Here is a 23946-nt window from a genome sequence, read left to right as displayed (position 1 = left end):
TTTAAGTGATGCCTGTTTTCCCATTGGCCTACTTGGTGTGGGAACTGCTGACTGCTCACAATTGGCAGATAGGTTTTTACACATCAACCAGGATCAAGGGACAGTGCAATTTGTGACTTGTTTTGGTATTCAGTGGCTGTATTGGAGTGGGAGCGGTTTCACGTCTCCCAGACAATCCGCAGTTAGTACAGGGCGGTGTGCTCTCTACCTCTCCCAGGGAATTAGCAATTAGTTAGTTCTTCAGTCTCTCCTTGGTTCTCAGCGGGAGCTGTATAAGTGGCGGTCATGGCGTTGTGGTCATTGTCGCTGAAACAAAGACTGTTCTGCCGAGGTGTTCGTGGAAGGGAACAGAGGAATGCTCCACACCAGTCCCTCACTTGAGTATCTTACATAGTTAATTACGGATTATTTCATTTTGCTCTTTTGTAGCTTAGTCAACCATGTGTGTGTTTTCTATACCTGTTTACACCTCTCCCTGTAGACTTTACAGACGCTCTCCACCCCTTGGTTGCAAACCTTCTAATTTAGTGTATCCTGCGTGTGCAACCCATTTGGAATTCCGGGTCTCTGGCAGCGTTTGGAACTGCCGATCTGCGGTCAAGAACGCGGAGTTCATCTCAGCCTATACTGCCATTTAGGCCCTTGACTTTTTGCCCTGACGGAGACATGGATCACCCCAGAGAACACTGCTACTCCAGCTGCTCTTTCTTCATCTGACCATGTTTTCTCTCGTAGTCTGAGAGCATCTGGTCGTCGGGGCACAGGTCTACTCATTTCTCCGAAGCGAAGATTTTCTCTTTTCTCCCTCTCACCTGTCCATCTCCTCATATGAATTCCATACGGTTACTTGTCCATTCAAGCTTAACATTATTGCGATTTATCGCCCACCAAGTGCCCTTGGAGAGTTCCTCAATGAGCTTTACACCTTGATAACCTAATTTCCTGACGTTGGCTCACCGCTCCTCGTACCTGGCGATATCAACCTCCTGACGTCTGCCTTTGATTAATTTCTTTCCAACTCTCTTTCCCGTCCTTGCCTCTCTTGACCTCATCTTTGCTAGAGACTGCTTTCCTACTAATCTTGTGGCAACCCCCCCCAGCTCTCTGATCACTACTTTGTTTCCTTTTCTGTCTCTCTTTTATCCAACACAAACCACTCACCCCCTACCCAGATGGTCATGCGCCGTTGCAATCTTCACTCTTTCTCTCCCACCAGTCTCTCCTCTTCTATCCTATCATCTCTCCTTTCTGCCAAATCCTTCTCCCTCCTGTTTCCTGATTCTGCCTCTTCGACCCTACTCTCCTCCTCCGCATCCTATGACTCGCACTGTCCCCTTTCTTCCCGGCCTGGCTTGGCCCTTCCGTCCTGCTCCGTGGCTGAGTGACTTATTGCGAGCTTACAGAACAGGGCTGCTGGCCACTGAGCGAAAGTGAATGAAAACTAAACTTCCGGAGGACCTATCATCCTTTCACTCCCCCTCTTTACATTCTCTTCCTCTGTATCTGCTACGAAAGCCCCTTTCCACCACTCTAAATGTCAAGCTTCTGCCTCAAACCCTAGGAAAGGATTTTACACCTTCTCCTCCCTCCTTAATCCGCCCCCCCCTCTTTGTGGACGACTTTGTCAACCACTTTGGAAAAAAGCTTGACAAATTCACTCACACAGATCAAAAATACACCTTCACCTCTTTCTCCAGATGACATTCCGAGGTGTAGCCGCCTGACAACTTACCCACTTGACCACATCCCCTCCTCCCTTTTCTCAAGACCATCTCTGGAGACCTTCTCACTTCCCTCATCAACTCATCCCTGACCACTGGCTCTGTCCCCTCTTGACTTCAAAATGTCCAAAGTTCCTCCCCTCCTCAAGAAACCAACACCAACTTTCTCATTATCTCTCTCAGAACGATCTTCTTGACCCTCACCTGAGACTGCTCTCCTCTGTGTCCCAGAGGCTCTCTGCACTGCCAAAGCTGACTCTCTCTCTGTTCTCATCCTTCTAGATCTATCCGCTGCCTTCGACACCGTGAACCATCAAATCCTCCTCTCCACCCTCTCAGGGCTGGGCATCTCAGGCTCTGAACACTCTTGAATTGCAACCTACCTGGCAGGTAGGTTGCAGGTGACGTGTCTCTGCACCACGTACTCTCGCCCCCAGTGCTCGGTTCTCCTCTATTCTCCAAGTCACTCGGCTCTGTCATATACTCACATGGTCTTTCATTGCTATGCAGATGACACTCAACTACTACCCCCCCCCTTCTGACAACCAGGTGGCGACACAATCTCTGCATGCCTGGCAGATATCTCAGCTTGGATGTCGGCCCACCACCTCAACCTCAAGCTTGACAAGACGGAACTGCTCTTCCTCCCGGGGAAGGCCTGCACGCTCAAAGACTATTTCCATCACAATTGTGTCATTCTCCCAGAGTAAAAAATAACCTTGGTGTGACCCTGGACAAACACCCTATCGTTTTCTACAAACATCAAAGCAGTGACCCACTCCTGCAGGTTCATGCTCTTCAACATCCGTAGAGTACGACCCTACATCATACAGGAAGCGTTGCAGGTCCTAATCCAGGCACTTGTCCTCACCTGGCTAGATTACTCCAACTCGCTGTTGACTGGGCTCCCCGCTTGTGCCATCAAACCCCTGCAACTTATCCAGAACACTGCAGCCCGCCTAATTTTCAACCTTGCCAAGTTCTCTCATGTCACCCCTCTCCTCCGCACACTCCACTGGCTTCCAGTCGAAGCTTGCATCCGCTACAAGACCACGGTGCTTACCTAAAGAACAGCAAGAGGAACTGCCCGTCCCTATCTTCAGGCTATGCTCAAACCCTATTCCCCAACCCGGGCACTCCGTTCTGCCACCTCAGGTCTCTTGGCCATCCAACCCTTATGGGAGGGCAGCTCCTGCTCAGCACAGTCTAAGCTTTTCTCTCTCCTGGCACCCCAATGGTGGAACTAGCTTCCCCTTGATGCTAGGACAGCAGAGTATCCTCCCTATCCTAAACATCTAAAACCCTACCTCTGCAAACAGTATCTTAAATTATGCTCCCCTTCACCAGCACTTGCACTTGACACCCCCCCTCCCCCCACACTTATAGCTCTGACTGTACTGATAGCTACGTCATTGAGGAAAAATGTACTTTCTCTTCCTGTGATATGCAGTTGTCCCACCTAGCTATCTTAATATAAGTGTACTAACTGTAAGTTGCTCTGGACAAGAGCATCTGCTAAATGACAAAAAAGGAACTGGAAAGGCCAAATTAAATATTTTATCCCAAAGGGGGTAGATCAGCTTTAACATTACACATACAGTTCCTACACCTTGGACACACCTACTCATTTAAGGGTTTTTCTTTCTTTATACTATTTTCTACATTGTAGAATAATTGTGAAAACATCAAACCTATGAAATAACCCACATGGAATCATGTCCTAACCAAAAAAGTGTTAAACAAATCAATGTATTTTAGATTTTTAAATCATTCAAAGTAGCCACACTTTGCTTTGATGGTAGCTTTGCACACTCTTGGCATTCTCTCAACCAGCTTCACCTGGAATGCTTTTCCAATAGTCTTGAAAGAGTTCCCACATATGGTGAGCACTTGTTGGCTGCTTTTCCTTCACTCTGCAGTCCAATTCATCCCAAACCATCTGGGTTTGAGGTTGGGTGATTGTGGAGGCCAGGTCATCTGATGCAGCACTCCATCACTCTCCTCCTTGGTCAAATAGCCCTTACACAGCTTGGAGATGTGTTGGGTCATTGTCCTGTTGAAAAACAAATGATAGTCTCACTAAGCGCCAACCAGATGGGATGGCATATCACTGTGGTAGCCATGCTCGTTAAGTATGCCTTAAATTTGTCACTGACACCAGCAAAGCACCCCAACATCAATTTTCACGGTGGGAACCACACATGCGGAGATCATCCTTTCACCTATATTGCGTCTCACAAAGACACGGTGGTTGTAACCAAAAATGTCAAATTTGGACTCATCAGACCAAAGAACAGATTTCCACTGGTCTAATGTCCATTGCTTGTGTTTCATGGCCCAAGCACGTCTCTTCTTATGACTGGTGTCCTTCAGTAGTGGTTTCTTTGCAGCAGTTCGACCCATGAAGGCCTGATTCACGCAGTCTCCTCTGAACAGGTGCTGTTGAGATGTGTCTGTTTCTTGAACTCTGTGAAATTTCTGAGGTTGGTAAACTCTAATGAACTTATCCTCTGCAGCAGAGTTAACTCTTCCTCTTCTTTTCCTGTGGCGGTCCTCATGAGAGCCAGTTTCATCATAGCGCTTGATGCTTTTGCACCTGCATTTCAAGAAACTTTAAATGTTCTCGAAATTTTCAGAAAGTAATGTTGAACTGTCGTTTCAAGTTGCTTATTTGCGCTGTACTTTAAAATAAAATGTTATTGGTAACATTCACGTGTTTAGCATATGTTTTTACAGGTGTAGCAAAATGCTTGTGTTTATAGCTTCGACAGTGCAGTAATATCAAACAATTTCACAACATTTACCCAATGCACACAAATCTAAGGAATGGTGTCAGAGCGACATAGACGAAGATACAATATATACAGTTGAATTCGGAAGTTTACATACACCTTAGCCATATACATTTAAACTCAGTTTTGTACAATTACTCACATTTAATCCATGAAAAATTCCCTGTCTGAGGTCAGTTAGGTTTACCACATTATTTTAAGAATGTGAAATGTCAGAATAATAGTAGAGGGGTTTATGTCAGCTTTTATTTCTTTCATCATATTCCCAGTGGGTCAGAAGTTTTACATACACTCAATTAGTATTTGGTAGCATTGCCTTTAAATTGTTTAACTTGGGTCAAACATGTCGGGTAGCGTTCCTCAAGTTTCCCACAATAAGTTGGGTGAATTCTGGCCCATTCCTCGTGACTCCTCCCTCGCACACATATTTTCTATTGGATTGAGGTTATAGGGCTTTGTGATGGCCACTCCAATACCTTGACTTTGTTGTTCTTAAGCCATTTTGCCACAACTTTGGAAGTATGCTTGGGGTCATTGTCCATTTGGAAGACCCATTTGCGACTTAAGCTTTAACTTCCTGACTCATATCTTGAGATGTTGCTTCAATATATTCACATAATTTTCTTACCTCATGATGCCATCTATTTTGTGAAGTGCACCAGTCCCTCCTGCAGCAAAGTTTCCCCACAACATGATGCTGCCACCCCTGTGCTTCACGGTTGGGATGGTGTTCTTCAGCTTGCAGGCCTCCCCCTTTTTCCTCCAAACCTAACGATGGTCATTATGGCCAAACAGTTCTATTTTTGTTTCATCAGACCAGATGACATTTCTCCAAAAAGTATGATCTTTGTCCCCGTGTGCAGTTGCAAACCGTAGTATGGCTTTCTTATGGCGGTTTTGGAGCAGTGGCTTCTTCCTTGCTGAGCGGCCTTTCAGGTTATGTCGATATTGGACTCGTTTTACTGTGGATATAGATACTTTTGTACCTGTTTTCTCCAGCATCTTTACAAGGTCCTTTGCTGTTGTTCTGGGATTGATTTGCACATTTCGCACCAAAGTACTTTCATCTCTATTAGACCGAACACATCTCCTTCCTGAGCGGTATGACGGCTGCATGGTCCCATGGTGTTTATACTTGTGTTCTATTTTTTTGTACAGATGGAAGTGGTATCTTCAGGCGTTTGGAAATTGCTCCCAAGGATGAACCAGACTTGTGGTCTACTATTTTTTTCCACTCTGTGGAATGTTGTCCCACTCCTGTTCAATGGCTGTGCGAAGTTGCTGGATATTGGCGGGAACTGGAACACGCTGTCATACTTGTCATTTCAGAGCATCCCAAACATGCTCAATGGGTGACATGTCTCGTGAGTATGCAGACCATGTAAGAACTGGGACATTTTCAGCATTGAGGATTTGTGTACAGATCCTTGCGACATGGGGCTGTGCATTATCATGCTGAAACATGAGATGATGGCGGCGGATGAATGGCATGAAAATGGGCCTCAGTATCTTGTCATTGTCTCTCTGTGCATTCAAATGGACATCAATAAAATGCTAATTTGTTTGTTGTCTGTAGCTTATGCCTGTCCATAACGTAATCCCAATGCCACCACGGGGCACTCTGTTCACATTGTTGACATCAGCAATCCGGTCGCTCACACGACGCAAGCTGTTGTGAGGCCAGTTGGACATACTGCCACATTTTCTAAGACGACGTTAGAGGCAGCTTATGGTAGAGAAATTGACATTCAATTGTCTGGCAACTGCTCTTGCCGGCATTCCTGGAGAAATACTCACTAGTAGGGATGTAAACAAATGTGTGCACAACATTTGAGAGAAATAAGCTTTTTGTGCTTATGGAACATTTCTGGCATGTTTTTTTCAGCTCATATAACATGGGACAAACATTTACATGTTGAGTTTGTATTTTTGTTCAGTGTAGATATGAAGACTTAAGATATTAATGTTTCAAGAAAGGAGTGTATATTTGGCCTGGCAAAGTGTCTTTTTTCTCTGACTGAATGGAAATTGATAATTTAGTTTTTTACTGATCTCGGCTGGTCTCGAAGAAAATAGAGTCGACCGAGTACAAATGTATCTGACACCGAGACGAGACCGAGACACTCTGTCGTCTCAAGAACAGACTCGTAACACTGCTTTCAACCATCTTGAATGGCCTTTTTTCTATTCAAAACTTTGGAAACCTTCAACTTTTCAGCTGAAACAATATGTTTCATAAAAATATTATATAAATATCCAGAAGCAAAAATATAAACCAAAAGTACATTTATCTGATGAATTTGGTTTAGAAAGGTGCACAAGACAGGGATGTCTTCTCTCCCCCCTCATGTTTGCTTTGGCAATTGAACTGAGACAGAACCCAAACATAACAGGTATTAACAGTATTTATTGGTAAACATGAATATAAACTACATTTATTTGCCGACGATCTCCTGATATACCTGACTAATTTTGAAAACGGTCCTTCTGTAGCTCAGTTGGTAGAGCATGGCGCTTGTAACGCCAGGGTAGTGGGTTCGATCCCCGGGACCACCCATACGTAGAATGTATGCACACATGACTGTAAGTCGCTTTGGATAAAAGCGTCTGCTAAATGACATTTATTATTATTATTATTATTAAAACTTTCAGAACTCTAAAATCTCAGGATATAAAATTTACATGGGGAAAAAATGAAATAATGGCATTAGGAAAAATAATATCTCATGGACCACAAAAAATATCTAACACTTATGATGACAAACAATACATACAGTGCCTTGCGAAAGTATTCGGCCCCCTTGAACTTTGCGACCTTTTGCCACATTTCAGGCTTCAAACATAAAGATATAAAACTGTATATTTTTGTAAAGAATCAACAACAAGTGGGACACAATCATGAAGTGGAATGACATTTATTGGATATTTCAAACTTTTTTAACAAATCAAAAACTGAAAAATTGGGCGTGCAAAATTATTCAGCCCCTTTACTTTCAGTGCAGCAAACTCTCTCCAGATGTTCAGTGAGGATCTCTGAATGATACAATGTTGACCTAAATGACTAATGATGATAAATACAATCCACCTGTGTGTAATCAAGTCTCCGTATAAATGCACCTGTACTGTGATAGTCTCAGAGGTCCGTTAAAAGCGCAGAGAGCATCCTGAAGAACAAGGAACACACCAGGCAGGTCCGAGATACTGTTGTGAAGAAGTTTAAAGCCGGATTTGGATACAAAAAGATTTCCCAAGCTTTAAACATCCCAAGGAGCACTGTGCAAGTGATAATATTGAAATGGAAGGAGTATCAGACCACTGCAAATCTACCAAGACCTGGCCGTCCCTCTAAACTTTCAGCTCATACAAGGAGAAGACTGATCAGAGATGCAGCCAAGAGGCCTATGATCACTCTGGATGAACTGCAGAGATCTACAGCTGAGGTGGGAGACTCTGTCCATAGGACAACAATCAGTCGTATATTGCACAAATCTGGCCTTTATGGAAGAGTGGCAAGAAGAAAGCCATTTCTTAAAGATATCCATAAAAAGTGTTGTTTAAAGTTTGCCACAAGCCCCCTGGGAGACACACCAAACATGTGGAAGAAGGTGCTCTGGTCAGATGAAACCAAAATTGAACTTTTTGGCAACAATGCAAAACGTTATGTTTTGCGTAAAAGCAACACCCTGAACACACCATCCCCACTGTCAAACATGGTGGTGGCAGCATCATGGTTTGGGCCTGCTTTTCTTCAGCAGGGACAGGGAAGATGGTTAAAATTGATGGGAAGATGGATGGAGCCAAATACAGGACCATTCTGGAAGAAAACCTGGAGTCTGCAAAAGACCTGAGACTGGGACGGAGATTTGTCTTCCAACAAGACAATGATCCAAAACATAAAGCAAAATCTACAATGGAATGGTTCAAAAATAAACATATCCAGGTGTTAGAATGGCCAAGTCAAAAGTCCAGACCTGAATCCAATCGAGAATCTGTGGAAAGAACTGAAAACTGCTGTTCACAAATGCTCTCCATCCAACCTCACTGAGCTCGAGCTGTTTTGCAAGGAGGAATGGGAAAAAATGTCAGTCTCTCGATGTGCAAAACTGATAGAGACATACCCCAAGCGACTTACAGCTGTAATCGCAGCAAAAGGTGGCGCTACAAAGTATTAACTTAAGGGGGCTGAATAATTTTGCTAGTGATGGCTTTTTAACATTCTGATGGCCTTGAGACAGAAGCTGTTTTTCAGTCCCTCTGTCCCAGCTTTGATGCACCTGTAATGACATCGCCTGCTGGATGATAGTGGGGTGAACAGGCAGTGGCTCAGGTGGTTGTTATCCTTGATGATCTTTGTGGCCTTCCTGTGACATCCATCGGGTGTTGTAGGTGTCCTGGAGGTCAAGCAGTGTGCCCACAATGATGCATTGGGCAGACCGCACCACCCTCTGGAGAGCTCTGCGGTTGCGGGCGATGCAGTTGCCATGCGGTGATACAGCCCGATAGGATGCGCTCAATTGTGCATCTGTAAAAGTTTGTGATGGTCTTAGGGGCCAAGCCAAATTTCTTCAGCCTCCCGTCTGTGTGGGTGGACCGTTTCAGATTGTCAGTGATGTGTACACCAAGGAACTTTAAGCTTTCCACCTTCTCCACTGCAGTCCGATGTGGATAGGGGCGTGCTCCCTCTGCTGTTTCCTGAAGTCCACGATCATCTCCTTTGTTTTGTTGACGTTGAAGGAGGCATGCGTGGCCACGGTGTCATTGGTGAACAGGAAGTACAGGAGGGGGATGAGCACGCACCCTGGTGGGCCCCCTGTGTTGAGGATCAGCGAACTGGAGGTGTTGTTTCCTACCTTCACCACCTGGGAGTGGCACATCAGGAAGTCACAAGTGAGTGCTACGGGGTGATAGTCATTTTATTTTTATTTCAACTTTATTTAACTAGGCAAGTAAGTTAAGAACAAATTCTCATTTATAATGACATCCTACCAAAAGGCCTCCAGTGGGGATGGGGGCTGGGGTAAAAATAATAATATAGGACAAAACAGACATCACGATGAGAAACAACACTACATAAAGAGAGACCTAAGACAACAACATAGCAAGCCAGCAACACATGACAACACAGCGTGGTAGCAGCATGGTAGCAACACATGACAACAACATGGTACACACATTAGTCAACACAGATAACAGCACAAAGGGCAAGAAGGTAGAAAACAACAATACATGACGCAACATAGCCAGAACTGTCAGTGTGTCCATGATTGAGTCTTTGAATTAAGAGATTGAGATAAAGCTGTCCAGTTTGAGTGTTTTGTTGCAGCTCGTTCCAGTCGCTAGCTGCAGCGAACTGAAAAGACGTGCGACCCAGGGATGTGTGTGCTTTGGGGACCTTTAACAGAACGTGTTTGGCAGAACGGGTGTTGGATGAGGGCTGTTGTAGATATCTCAGAAAGGGGGAGTGAGGCCTAAGAGGGTTTTATAAATAAGCATCAACCAGTGGGTCTTGCGACCGGTGTACAGAGATGACCAGTTTACAGAGGAGTATAGAGTGCAGTGATGTGTTCTATAAGGAGCATTGGTGGCAAATCTGATGTCCGAATGGTATAGAACATCTAGCCGCTTAGAGCAACCTTACCTGCCGATCTATAAATTACATCTCCATAATCTAGCATGAGTAGGATGGTCATCTGAATCAGGGTTAGTTTGGCAGCTGGGGTGAAAGAGGAGCGATTACAATAGAGGAAACCAAGTCTAGATTTAGCTTTAGCCTGCAGCTTTGATATGTGCTGAGAGAAGGACAGTGTACCATCTAGCCATACTCCCAAGTACTTGTATGAGGTGACTACCTCAAGCTCTAAACCACATGACCTTTATTTTTGAGGGGTTCAGAACAAGGTTAAGGGCAGAGAAAAGCTTGTTGGACACTAAGAACGCTTTGTTGTAGAGTGTTTAGCACAAAATCCGGGGAGGGGCCAGCTGAGTGTACGACTGTGTCATCTGCATATAAATGGGTGAGAGAGCATTCTACTGCCTGAGCTATGTTGTTGATGTAAATTGAGAATAGCGTGGGGCCTAGGATCGAAACTTTCGTGACAGCAGATGTTCTGACTTTATACACTGCATTCTTTGAGAGGTGTAGTTAGCAAACCAGGCCAAAGACCCCTTAGAGACACCAATACTCCTTAGCCGGCCCACAAGAATGGAATACTCTACCGTATCAAAAGCGGTAGAAAAGTACTTTAGTTCAGTTGCCTTTGCTTTCTTGGGTACAGGAACAATGTTGGACATCATGAAGCAAGTGAGGACAACAGACCGGGACAGGGAGAGATTGAATATGTCCATAAACACTCCAGCCAGCTGGTCTGCTCATGCTCTGAGGATGCGGCTAGGGATGCAGTCTGTGCCGGCAGACTTGCGAGGGTTAACGCGCGTAAATGTCTTACTCACACGTCGGCCACGTCGGTTGTACTGTGCTATCCTCAAAGTGGGCGAAGGTGTTTAGCTTGTCCAGTAGTAAGACGTCAGTGTCCGTGACTGGTTTTCCCTTATTAATCCGTGATTGTCTGTAGACCATACAGTGTCTGAGCCGTTGAATTGCAACTCCACTTTCTTTGCTGGCATTTTTCCTGTTTGAATGCCTTACGGAGGGAACAACTACACTATTTTGTACTTCACCATATTCCCAGTCACCTTGCCATGGTTAAATGTGGTGGTTCACCCTTTCAGTTTTGTGTGAATGCTGTCATATTTCCACGGTTTCTGGTTTGGGTAGGTTTTAATAGTCACAGTGGGAACGCCAATGTTATTCTCATAGGCTACCCGGAACATATCCCAGTCCGCATGATCAAAACAATCTTAAAGCATGGATTGAACCAGCGTTGAAAAGACTTTAGCACGGTACTTCCTGTTTGAGTTTTTGCCTATAGGAGGGAAGGAGCAAAATGGAGTCGCAATTTTTACTACTGTCAATGTGTTGACAGAACGTCAGTAGTGTTTTAATCAAATTTGCTTTGTTAAATCTCCAGCTACAATAAATGCAGCCTCAGGATATGTGGTTTCCAGTTTGCAAAAAGTCCAGTGTAGTTCCTTGAGGGCCGTCGTAGTATCGGTTTGGGCGAGAATATACACGGCTGTGACTAACCGAAGATAATTTTCTTGGGAGGTAATACGGTCGGCATTTGATTGAGGTATTCTAGATTGGGTGAACAGAAGAACTTGAGTTTCTGTATGTTATCAGCCTTTCTTCTTCCTGGAGATTTCTTTTTTCCTGTCTGCACGATGTACTGAGAACCCACCTGGCTGTATGGAGGCGACTGTATATCCCAAGTGAGCCATGATTCTATGAAACACAGTATGTTACAGTCCCTGATGTCTCTCTGGACGGAGATCCTCGCCCTGAGCTCGTCTACTTTATTGTCCAGAGACGGAAAATTAGCAAGTAATATACTCTGAAGCGGTGGATGGTGTGCACACCTCCTGAGTCAGACTAGAAGTCCACTCCGAATACCTCTTCTCCGCCAGCAGCATCTTGGAGCAGCCTCTGGGATAAGTTTGATTGCCCTGGGGGGTAAGAACAAAGGATCCAATTTGGGAAAGTGGTAATGCTGGTGAGTTACCAGCACACACAGAACATTAACAACTTCATAGTTAATAACGCTATAACGTTATGGAAGAAAATTAAACGTATTCTACAAGAACCAATATTATTCCCTAGAAACACAACCCTATGAAACAATCCTTGTTTCATAAAAACCCTAAATAACTTAGTAATAGGAAATTAAATTATTTCCATCACAGATTTCAAAAGCAATTTTTGACTGACCAAGGTAGACATTTTCCAATACATGCAACTTAAAAGTTATATATATATATAAACATTTCCACCTGAAATCTTTTGGACATCAGAGCAATGTTGATGGAACCCTATTTGATACATATATGATAGGCAATATATACAAACCTTGCAGAAATCCTATCCAACTGACAATCTCTAGAAAAACGTTTAACTATTGGAAACAAGACTTAAAATATACTGATATAGGCACAAGATGGAGTGTTGGAACATAACGAACAAAATTAGAGTTAACGAAAATGTATGCTGAACCCAGTATAAACTAATGTATACAAGAAACAAAATTCACAAATTCTACAGCACAATGGCAGTGTCATATCCTAAGTGTAAAACTAGCACGGTCTCAATAATTCATGCCTTCTGGGAGTGCTATAAAGTCCAAAAGTCATGGGCAGACATAGAAAGTTGGCTGTCAGAAGTTTTACAAAGACCGATTACAATTAAACTTTACAATCAGCATATTTTAAGACTTGGCATATGGGGGTGTGGTGAGATACCCAATGGGGTGGACCATACTTTTCTGTACTCAAAGCTGGAAATCAAATTATCCTCCATCACTATGCCAGTGGATGAATCAGATTTATCTCCGTAGCACACATATACATTTAACAGTTCGGTTTAAGGCCATATGGCATAGTGCTACAAACAATGGAATGTTCCAGGGGATGAAGGATGAGTGTGGTTGTGAGACATACCTCAACTAACCTGTACCCCTGCACATTGACTGAGTACCGGTACCTCCTGTATATAGCCTCTTTGTTATTTTATTGTTTAGTTAATATTTTCTTAACTTCATTGTTGGTTATGGGCTTGTAAGTAACAACACCTGTTGTATTCGGCGCATGTGAGAAATACGATTTTATTTGTATGGTTGCGGTGGGAACGTGGGTCTGAGCAGGTGTGATGTTAGAAATATGTGTTTGTCTAATTATTGTGTTTATGTATGATTATTGTTTGAAAAATAATATAAATAAATAAGACACCAGGACTGAGCTTCTCAGTCCTTCAACATAAAAATTATCCCTGGGAGGACCCCCAAGCAAGGGACCTGGAATTGGTCAAACTCACAGGTTTAATACATGTACAAAATTATCCTCTTTCCCTAAAAGCATGGTAGTCATGATTTTCTTACATGAAAAGGAGGTTAACCTCTTAGGCCGACCCACACCGCATGCGGTCGCGTAATCATAGCCTCAAGCTCATTACCATAACGCAACGTTAGCGATTTCTAAAAATTGCAAATGAAATGAAATAAATATGCCTGCTCTCAAGCTTATCCTTTTCTTAACAATCCTGTCGTCGCAGATTTTCAAAATATGCTTTAGAACCAGAGAAAATCAATAATTTGTGTAAGAGTGGTGATAGCTAGCTTAGCATTTAGCGTTAGCATTTAGCACGCAACATATTCACAAAAACCAGCAAAGGGATCAAATAAAATAATTTACCTTTGAAGAACTTCAGATGTTTCAATGAGGAGACTCTCAGTTACATAACAGATGTCCAGTTTTTCCTGAAAGATGCTTGTGTAGGACACAACGTTCCGTTTTGTTACTATGCATTTGGCTACCGAAACTAACCGAAAATTCAGTCACCTACACGTCGAACTTTTTTCCGAATTAACTCCATAATATCGACTGAAACATGGAAAACGTTGTTTGAATCAATCCTCAAGGTGTTTTGTCATATATCTCTTCATTGAAATGCCGTTCCTGGAAGCCTGCATTGTTCTCAGATTCGGATGGAAAAATACTGGTAGGTGACTTTTGCGCACCAATTTGTCGCATTCACAGCCATATAAGGCGATTATGGAAAACGTGCCGTCAGAAATCATGTTGATTTCCTGGTTGCTCAAACATCTTGGTTTTGCCTGTAGCTTTTGTTCTATGGCACTCACAGTGAAAATCTTTGCAGTTCTGGAAACGTCAGTGTCTTCTTTCCAAAACTATCAATTCCAAGCATAGTCGAGCATCTTTTCGTGACAAAATATTGCGCTAAAAACGGGCACGTCTTTTTATCCAAAAATGAAATACTGCCCCTATAGGACTAACAGGTTAACTTGGCCCCAGACAATCGATCTGAGATGGATTTAAATTTCAGTCATGGGATTTTTGTTGTTGTTGCTTTAACCCCTGCGTGTGTCGTGTCTTCACTATCATTAACTGAAGACTTATAGTTTTTATCAAAGATGCTTTGTAATTAGCATTTCGTGTTGAACTAATCAGGCAAATGTAATTAACTAGGAATTCGGGGCACCAAGGAAAATATTCAGATTACAAAGTTATAATTTTCCTAATATAACTTTTCAGATATTTTAATATCTGATCAATTAGTCTTCTAATTAATTACTTATTCTTTATTTTTACCTCACGTTAGTCTCATTTGAATGAATGCTTATGAGTGTGCTGCTGCCTACCACCGCTCAGTCAGACTGCTATATCAAATCATAGACTTAATTATAATATAATAACACACAGAAATACGAGCCTTTGGTCATTAATATGGTCGAATCCGGAAACGATCATTTCGAAAATAAAACGTTTATTCTTTCAGTGAAATACGGAACCGTTCGGTATTTTATCTAACGGGTGGCATCCCTAAGTCTAAATATTGCTGTTACATTGTACAACCTTGAATGTTATGTAAAATTCTGGCAAATTAGTTCGCAATGAGCCAGGCTGCCCAAACTGTTGTATATACCTTGACTCTGCGTGCAATGAACGCTAGAGAAGAGACACAATTTCACCTGGTTAATATTGCCTGCTAACCTGGATTTCTTTTAGCTAAATATGCAGGTTTAGAAATATATACTTCTGTGTATTGAATTTAAGAAAGGCATTGGTGTTTAAATAAAGGTGTCCAAAATTTGTGTCCAAAAATACCGATTTCCGAGTGTTATGCCATTCCGATTAATCGGTCGACCTCTAATATTTACGCTCAGTGTGTCGTCGGGATCTCTGTTGAAAAGTTTGTTTCTGTTGAAGAGTTTGTCCGCCCTCTCTCTGTCGCGGTTAAAATGGATAGCTCAGAGTGACATTTATTCATGTCATTATAGATAGATGTTTCGGCGGTTGTCGGTCTTTGTGTTCAATGATACCGAATTCCTAGCTGCAGACTAGTAATTAATATCAAAGACTTATTCTTATTCTGTCGGTATCGATAGTCTTAAGAGTTTAATCACGTGGGATGGTTAAAAGATTCAGCAGTCTGGTCTCAAACCTTGGCCCTCTCGTTATCAAGGTAAGCTAGTCTGCAACCTTTTGTCCTCTCGTAATTTAGAGAATCATGGTCTGCTGAGAAATTCTCAAGGTGGGGGTTTTATTCGGGAGAGCAGAAAAAGGCTGTCTCATGACGCCAGGTCATAACTGTGTTCATGGGGGCTTGACAGTGACTTAAGTGAAACTTTTAACAGAAATACGATTCTCTCACATTACATCATTACATAGCATCCCATAATTTCACAAATAGTTTAATCATTCCTCATTCATCCTGTACAGCAATTAGATGCAAGCCTCATAACTGAGGCTATTATATAAACAGTGTTATGGTCATTTGGCCGTATTGTCTCCCATGAGTTTCACAAAATTGTACCAAACGGACCAGTTCGTAGCTGGATTCTTCACCGATCTGTGATACCTTCTCCAGAACATAAATGTTGTTCGGACCTCAAGTTTTGTGAGGTGGAAGAAATTCCTCTTTTCTCTCTGTGAAAACACTCTATACTGTGGCCATGAGGAGATGATCTGCTCCAGGAATTTATGACCTGAGGTCGCAGCAGCCTGAGTGTATGAGACAGAGAGCGGGGGATGGGGCTTGCTGTACCCAAAGAGGGCAACATCATGACAGGTGCATTTTCCTGGCATGGTTTAGGTCCACTCAACTCCTTAGAGGGAAAGGTAATCGCCAATAAATACATAGCCATTCTGAGTGATCACCTGCAACCTATGGTGAATCATTTATATTCTGATGTGAGTGGTCTCTTCCAACATAATGCCCCCATCCACAGAGTGGTCACTGAATGGTTTGATGAGCATGAAAACGATGTCAACCATATGCCACGGCCGTCTCTGTCACCAGATCTCAACCCAGTTGAACACTTATGGGAGATTCTGGAGTGACACCTGAGAGTGTTTTCCTTTACCAACAAAACTATGGAATTTCTCATGGAAAAATGGTGTCGCATCCCTCCAATAGAGTTCCAGACACTTATAGAATCTATGCCAAGGCGCATTGAAGCTGTTCTGGCGGTTTATGGTGGCCCAACACCCTATTAAGACACTTGTTGCTGTTTCCTTTATTTTGGCAGTTCCTTGTACCATGTTCACCATTTTCGTTATCTCCCTCGTATGGATTACCACAAAGCTCACGAGGCTTGTTAGCACAGGATTTGTTTCTCCATACTCTCCCTACTTAGTGTCTCTCTGCGTCAGTGGTAGTCACTAATATTTCTAAGGCAACCACTTTTGTGAAACTACCTCACTGGGTGCGAGTCGCCATACCCATCGGAGAAGGTGAGTTGGGGAGGTTACAAAAGCAAGTTGATTCATACATGATATCACATTCTCCTTTAAAAACTAACCATGTTAGTTATACACTTAATTGTGGACAGTAGGCCTAATTCATTGAAAGTGGATATTTCATGGAAACATGTTTTTTGAGATGACAATTGGGCTATCAAAGCAATATTTCTCAGGTTCATATTGGCTTCCCTAAGAATAAGAGGTTTGATTCATTCAGTCAGGCAGATCTAAAAGCAGGAACCTATAGTCCGGGATCCAGGCTAACCTTTTTCAACTTGCAAAGCTTATTGTTATAATTGAAAATGTTGTACCTACAAGAGATGCCATTTGAACTATATTTTAAAAAGTGTTTTCTGTAAGATATTTACTGCCCTGTAAAACATGTAGATTTGTTTTAAGATTGTATTAACATGGACCATCAAGCTCTTCAATTATCTATCTTTTTTTTTAAAGCTGGCCTTTTCGCCATTATCTCAATAAAAGTGATAAAATAACACAAAGCTATATCAAATCAGGTAATGCCAAATTTCTGTCTGAAGGAAGTATGCTTTGAAATTATAAAAATGCGTCAGAAGGTTATTGGAAAGTTTTAGGAAAACATCAGGGATCAAGCAATCTTTGTGTATGATGTCATGTTCTTTAAAAAATCAATTGATTTTCCCCAGTCATTCTGTGTGGATTTGTGACACTCCCTTCTAACAAGCCCTGCACTGCTTGCAAGTGTCATAGATGGAAACGGAAGACATGGACTGGCATTGGGGTCATAATAGATAATAGCTCCAAATGATCAAAGCTAGATACAATGGCAAGATTCTACACTGAAACTGCTCTGTTTGTCCCAGGATGGTTACGCGTATAACCACAGTTCTATGAACTAAGCGATGTGTTCAGCTGACTGAGAGGGAAACAACTTGCACAACACATTCATTCACTGTGTGTAATCTTTCTTAGGAGAGACTAGGAGTGAAGATGATGATGATCCAGGACGGCCCCATGCCCACCGGGGTGGACAAACCCCTGAGAATCACTGGGGATCCCTACAAGGTCCATGTGAGTGAAGAGTGGGTGGGGTGCGGCTTCAGTCGACAGCCACGGTGCACGCATAATTATTTGCAGAAATCCTCACTTTTCAATCCAATACAGACCCTCCTCTACATTCCAGTGAGGCTTTCTGTTGACAATTATTTAGACTTTTTCTGATTTGTGATACAGGTCATTTTGCATCTTTGAAGATCCCGTTATTCCATCTCAGTCACCTCTGGGATGTACCGTCACGTGAATCCCATTTTCTTCTCCCCTTTACAGCAAGCGCGGGAATTGGTGATAGAGATCATCCGCAACAAATACCAGGAAGACTTGCACAGTGGCCGAAACGACTTTGCGTCAAGATTGGGTGGAAGTACTTTGGATGTAAGAATGCAATGTACAGGACGTCCAGTGAATGTCACAACCAATGACTATGGTGCCGTTTTGAACACACCCTTGATGTTTGAGCTCACATGCTTCAGGCCAATCCCTCCCTTCAGGTGGCTGTACCCAGGTTTGCAGTGGGGATTGTCATCGGCAGGAGTGGTGAGATGATCAAGAAGATCCAGGGAGATTCCGGAGTGAGGATCCAATTCAAACCAGGTGTGTGCGTGTATTTCTTTTAACATATGTCAGATGTGTCATATGAACAAAGGTAGAGTTGGAATTATATTGGGGTATGCCATGTCTCTTATCGTACCATGACCAATTATATATGTGGAAAGGCGACTTTCTGTGTGTTGGTGTGTGGCTGTATCTGCTGTCAGTCACCACTGTTAGCTTAGTGTTGACCCTACTCCCTCCCACCAACAGATGATGGCATCAGCCCAGAGCGCATCGCCCAAGTGATGGGACAACCAGACAGGTGTCAGCACGCTGTCCAACTCATCAACGAGCTCACCCAAACAGCACAGGTACACACACAAAGAAAGAACGAATTAATAGCTTGCAAGTAAACACTCAGAGCAAGGAACACATTGCACAGAACACACACATTATGGACAAGTAGAGTGCACACAAAAACACATAACATCAAGCAAACACACATACACACTCGGCACAGAACACAAAACTCATGTGCCAAGCAAGCACACATACCACTTATGATTCTTATTTCCCAGTCAATTTATTTCCAACCAAGCTGCCTCTTGACCCATGCCTGCGTCCCAATGGCATCCTATTTCCTGCATACTGCTCTGGTCAAAAATAGTGCACTACGTATGGAATAGGATGTCATTTGGGACTTGGCCTATGTTGCTGGAGTCTCCTGGCGTGTATTGCTCAGGTGGCCATTACAAGAGAATTACCATTTAGATATGCAGATATGATCTGCAACTCCTAGTCAAATACAGTTTACAGATATGTCATACCTTTGGTTGACTTTGCAGTGCAGGCACAGACGATATCAGGGTTGATAAGATATTGCATGGCATGTATTTTAATATATTGTTTGAAATGTCTTATCAGAAGGACATTGTCAATAAATGTCACTCCATGCTTGGGTTAAGCACCCAGGGTATATCTGTACTAGCTGGTGAGTGTCTCGTTGCTGTATGTAAAAAGTTTTAATTTAATGTTGGATCGTTATGCATCGCTGCACTCTATTCTCATTGTATTTATTGTCTGTAATTGTCTTGATTTGTCTATGCTTGATGATTTGTTTTAATGTATGCCACAAACAAAATTTCCCCATGGGAATAATAACGTCATTATCTTACATGTGATTGGAGCAGGAACGTGATGGCTTTGGAAGCTCTGGAGGACCAAGAGGAAGGGGACGAGGCCGCGGGGACTGGGTCATGGGCTCACCAGGGGGACTGCAGGAGGTCACCTACACGATACTTGCAGACAAGTGTGGTCTGGTGATCGGCAAAGGTAAGGCAACTCAGTCCCTCAGTGCGCAAAGCAGTGTAGAACCTCAGAGCTACAAACACAAGTGTACAGTGCATTCGGAAAGTATTCAGACCCCTTGACTTTTTCCACATTTTGTTAAATTACAGCCTTACTCTAAAATTGATTAAATTGTTTTTTTTCTTCATCAATCTACACACAATATCCCATAATGACAATGCAAAAACAGATTTTTTCAAACTAAAATATGACATTTACATAATTATTCAGACCCTTTACTCAGTACTTTGTTGAAGCACCTTTAGCAGAGATTACTGCCTCGAGTCTTCTTGGGTATGACGTTACAAGTTGACACGTGTATTTGGGGAGTTTCTCCCATTCTCTGCCGATCCAAGCTCTGTCAGATTGGATAAGGAGCGTCGCTGCACAGCTATTTTCAGGTCTCCAGAGATTTTGGATTGGGTTCAAGTCTGGGCTTTGGCTGGGCCACTCAGACATTGAGACCTGTCCCGAAGCCACTCCTGCGTTGTCTTGGCTGTGTGCTTAGGGTCGTTGTTCTGTTGGAAGGGGAACCTTAGCCCCAGTCTGAGGTCCTGAGCGCTCTGGAGCAGGTTTTCATCAAGGATCTCTCTGTACTTTTCTCCGTTCACCTTTCCCTCTATCCTGACTAGTCTCCCAGTCCCTGCCGCTGAAAAACATGCCCACAGCATACTGTAATTCTCTCACCACCATTGTTTCACCCTAGGGATGGTGCCAAGTTTCTTCCTGACGTGACGTTTGGCATTCAGGCCAAGAAGTTCAATATTCGTTTCATCAGACCAGAGAATCTTGTTTCTCATGGTCTGATAGTCTTTAGGTGCCTTTTGGTAAACTCCAAGCGGGCTGTCATGTGCTTTTTACTGAGGAGTCGTTTCTGTCCGGCCACACCATAAAGGCCTGATTAGTGGAGTGCTGCAGAGATGGTTGTCCTTCTGGAAGGTTCTCCCGTCTCCACAGAGGAACTCTAGAGCTCTGTCAGAGTGAACATCGGGGCCAGCTCTCTGACCAAGGCCCTTCTCCCCTGATTGCTCAGTTTGGCTGGGCAGCCAGGTCTAAGGAGTAATCTTTGTGGTTCCAAACTTCTTCCATTTAAGAATGATGGAGGCCACTGTGTTCTTGGGGACCTTGAATGCTGCAGAAATGTTTTGGTACCATTTCCCCAGATCTGTGCCTCGCCACAATCCTGTCCCGGAGCTCTACGGACAATTCCTTTGACCACTCAAGCCGATTGTTTCTCTGACATGCACTGTCAACTGTGGGACCTTATATAGACAGGTGCCTTTCCAAATCATGTCATGTCCAATCAATTTAATTTACCACAGGTGGACTCCAAGTTGTAGAAACATCTCTAGGATGATCAGTGGAAACAGGATGCACCTGACATCAATTTCAGGTCTCATAGCAAAGGGTCTGAATATTTATGTAAATGAGGTGTTTGTTTAAATAAAAAAAATCTACAATCTTGTTTTTGCTTTGTCATTATGGGGTATTGTGTGTAGATTGATGAGGAAAATGTTTTATTTAATTAATGTTATATTAAGTCAAGGGGTCTGAATACTTTCCGAATGCACTATATGTCGTTCAGAACACTGAAATGTCCGAAATTCACTTAATTGTATTGAACCATTGTAGAAATATATGGATTGCCTTTACCACGTGTTTTCTACTCATTTAGCCTGATGTTGTAAATGTTGGAAGTGTTTTTGTACCTGTTGGCCTCTTGCTTTTTCACTTTTTATTTACGAACCACATGCCACTTACTTTGAGTAAAGCCAGTGTCTATGTATGCGGATGACTCAACACTATACACGTCAGCTACTACAGCGACTGAAATTACTGCAACACTCAACAAAGAGCTACAGTTAGTTTCAGAGTGGGTGACAAGGAATAAGTTAGCCCTAAATATTTCTAAAACTATAAGCATTGTATGTATTTGGAACAAAACACTCACTAAACCCTAAACCTCAACTGAATCTTGTAATAAATCATGTGTAAATTTAGCAAATTGCGATGACTAAACTGCTCCGTGTAACCCTAGATTGTAAACAGTCATGGTCAAAACATATTGATGCAGTAGTAGCTAAGATGGGGAGAAGTCTGTCTATAATAAAGCTATGCTCTGTCTTCTTATCAACACTATCCAAGGGCCACCAGGCAAGGTCCTACCGGCCACCAGGCAAGGTCCTACAGGCCACCAGGCAGGGGCCACCAAGGCCCTGCTGCACTTTCTTCTGTGTTGTGCTCGTCTCTCCCAGTGTCCCTAGGCAAAAGGTGTGTCAACCCAATTGTAAAGCAGTCTCTTAAAATTTGGAATCAGTTCCGTTTAGCCTTTAGCCTCCGAGGCTTTTCTCTATCAGGCCCAATCAATCAGAACATTTTATTTCCTCCATCTTTGAATGATGGGGCTTTTGGCATCTGGCACTAACTAGGCCTCTCCTGACTAGCCCAATTATTCTTTGATGATACATTTGCCTCTTGCTCAGCTAAAGGAAAAGTTCAACTTGCTCCAATCCCACTTTTTCCGCTATCTCCAGACTAGGAACTTTGTCAGAGCTAACACACCTGAATTTCCCCATAGGCCTGCGAATACAGCTATAGAGAGCATCTTGGAGCTGAACAAGCTTCCTAGGGGCGCAATTTCAGATGTATATGCAATCATTCATGACTTACAGAATCCTTCTTTGGTGCCTTCAAAGACTCGATGGGAAAAGGATTTGGGGAGGAACTTGGTGAAGACACCTGTGAATCTGTGCTGCACAGGGTGCATTCGTCGTCTTTTAGCACTAGACACAGCCTCATTCAATTCAGGGTGGTTCACCGTATCCACTGGTCTGGGGCCAAACTTGGAAGAATATTCCCTGATTTTGATCCTACCTGTGTCAGATGTAAAATGGAACCAGCCACACTGTTGCATATGTTTTGGGGCTATCATAAACTGTCAGGTTTCTGGGAATTCATATTTAAATGAGTCTCTGATATATGTATATGACACTGTTATAGAGTCGTCTCCCCTTACAGCCCTTTTTGGAGTACTGCCCATAGGTACCCCCCTGTCAAGAATCCAGTCAAGACACTGTTGCTTATACAACTCTTTTAGCTAGCCGGCTAATACTACAGAACTGGAAGATGGCAGCTCCCCCATCTTATAAATATTGGGTGAGAGATGTGTTGTGCTCTCTGAAACAAGAAAAAAATCAATTCATGTGGGAACCCCAAACTGTTTAATGAGGCTTGGGCTCCATTCCGGTCTTACTTTAAACAGTCCATCCTCTGATGGCATTCCTATTAAAACCAAAATAAGTCTGTATGTGAGATGGGGGGGGGGGGCATTAAGGTTGATGTGCTTATTGATTGTGACCTGCGGATGGATGCCTTGTTCACCTTGCCAAGTCAGGGACTAAGATGTGAGCTTGTTTTTCCCAGTTATTTTTTATTTTTGACATTTTGTTCACGCCTATATAAACTGATTCTTCTTTTTTTTAAGCAATGTAAACTTTTTATTTTTGGTCAAATGGATGGTCGGTCTGTGGCCATGACTGTCTGTGAGTGGTTGCATTTCTCCACCCCTATCCCTTGACTGTTTATAGGAAAAATGGTGAGGTGTTTGCTCTGTCCCTGTACTATAGATTGCCCTTTAACCTTTGTAGCCTTCTGCCTGGTGTGTTTAACTTGTCTGAAGTATGGTATCTTTAACCTGTAGTGATACCCCATCCCGTGAACGGGACCGTTGTCATCATCTGACACTAATTAGCATAACGCAACGGACATAAATCTTCCTAGAAAATCTTCCTATTCATGAAAATCACAAGTGAAATATATTGGAACACATTTACATTTAAGTCATTTAGCAGACGCTCTTATCCAGAGCGACTTACAAATTGAACACAGCTTAGCCTTTTGTTAATCACCCTGTCATCTCAGATTTTGAAATTATGCTTTACAGCCAATGCAAGACAAGCGTTTGTGTAAGTTTATCGATAGCCTAGCATAGCATTATGTCCAGCTAGCAGCAGGAAGCTTGGTCACGAAAATCAGAAAAGCAATCAAATGAACCATTTACCTTTGATGATCTTCGGATGTTTTCACTGACGAGACTCCCAGTTAGACAGCAAATGTTCCTTTTGTTCCATAAAGATTATTTTTAT

The 23946-nt window shown here is 42.8% G+C and overlaps 1 protein-coding gene across 2 annotated transcripts in view; it reads left to right on the top strand.

Moving 5' to 3' along the window:
• Positions 1 to 23946, top strand: part of LOC124034000 (far upstream element-binding protein 3-like) — a 76864-nt gene that overhangs the window by 29529 nt on the left and 23389 nt on the right. The window contains exons 8-12 of one of the 2 annotated variants that reach the window (XR_006838493.1): positions 17837 to 17935; positions 18191 to 18295; positions 18412 to 18514; positions 18725 to 18825; positions 19642 to 19786. Coding sequence is in view for 1 of the 2 variants with exons in the window: in XM_046346599.1 (XP_046202555.1) it covers positions 17837 to 17935; positions 18191 to 18295; positions 18412 to 18514; positions 18725 to 18825; positions 19645 to 19786 (550 nt within the window). In the remaining variant the exon portion in view is untranslated. The remainder of the gene's footprint in view (positions 1 to 17836; positions 17936 to 18190; positions 18296 to 18411; positions 18515 to 18724; positions 18826 to 19641; positions 19787 to 23946) is intronic. The other variant, XM_046346599.1, reaches the window with a different exon arrangement.

Source organism: Oncorhynchus gorbuscha, linkage group LG04, assembly GCF_021184085.1.
Source record: "Oncorhynchus gorbuscha isolate QuinsamMale2020 ecotype Even-year linkage group LG04, OgorEven_v1.0, whole genome shotgun sequence".
In the NCBI taxonomy this organism is placed as follows: Eukaryota; Metazoa; Chordata; class Actinopteri; order Salmoniformes; family Salmonidae; genus Oncorhynchus; species Oncorhynchus gorbuscha.
Note: the sequence above shows the minus strand (reverse complement) of the source record. Positions and strands in the feature narration are given on the sequence as shown.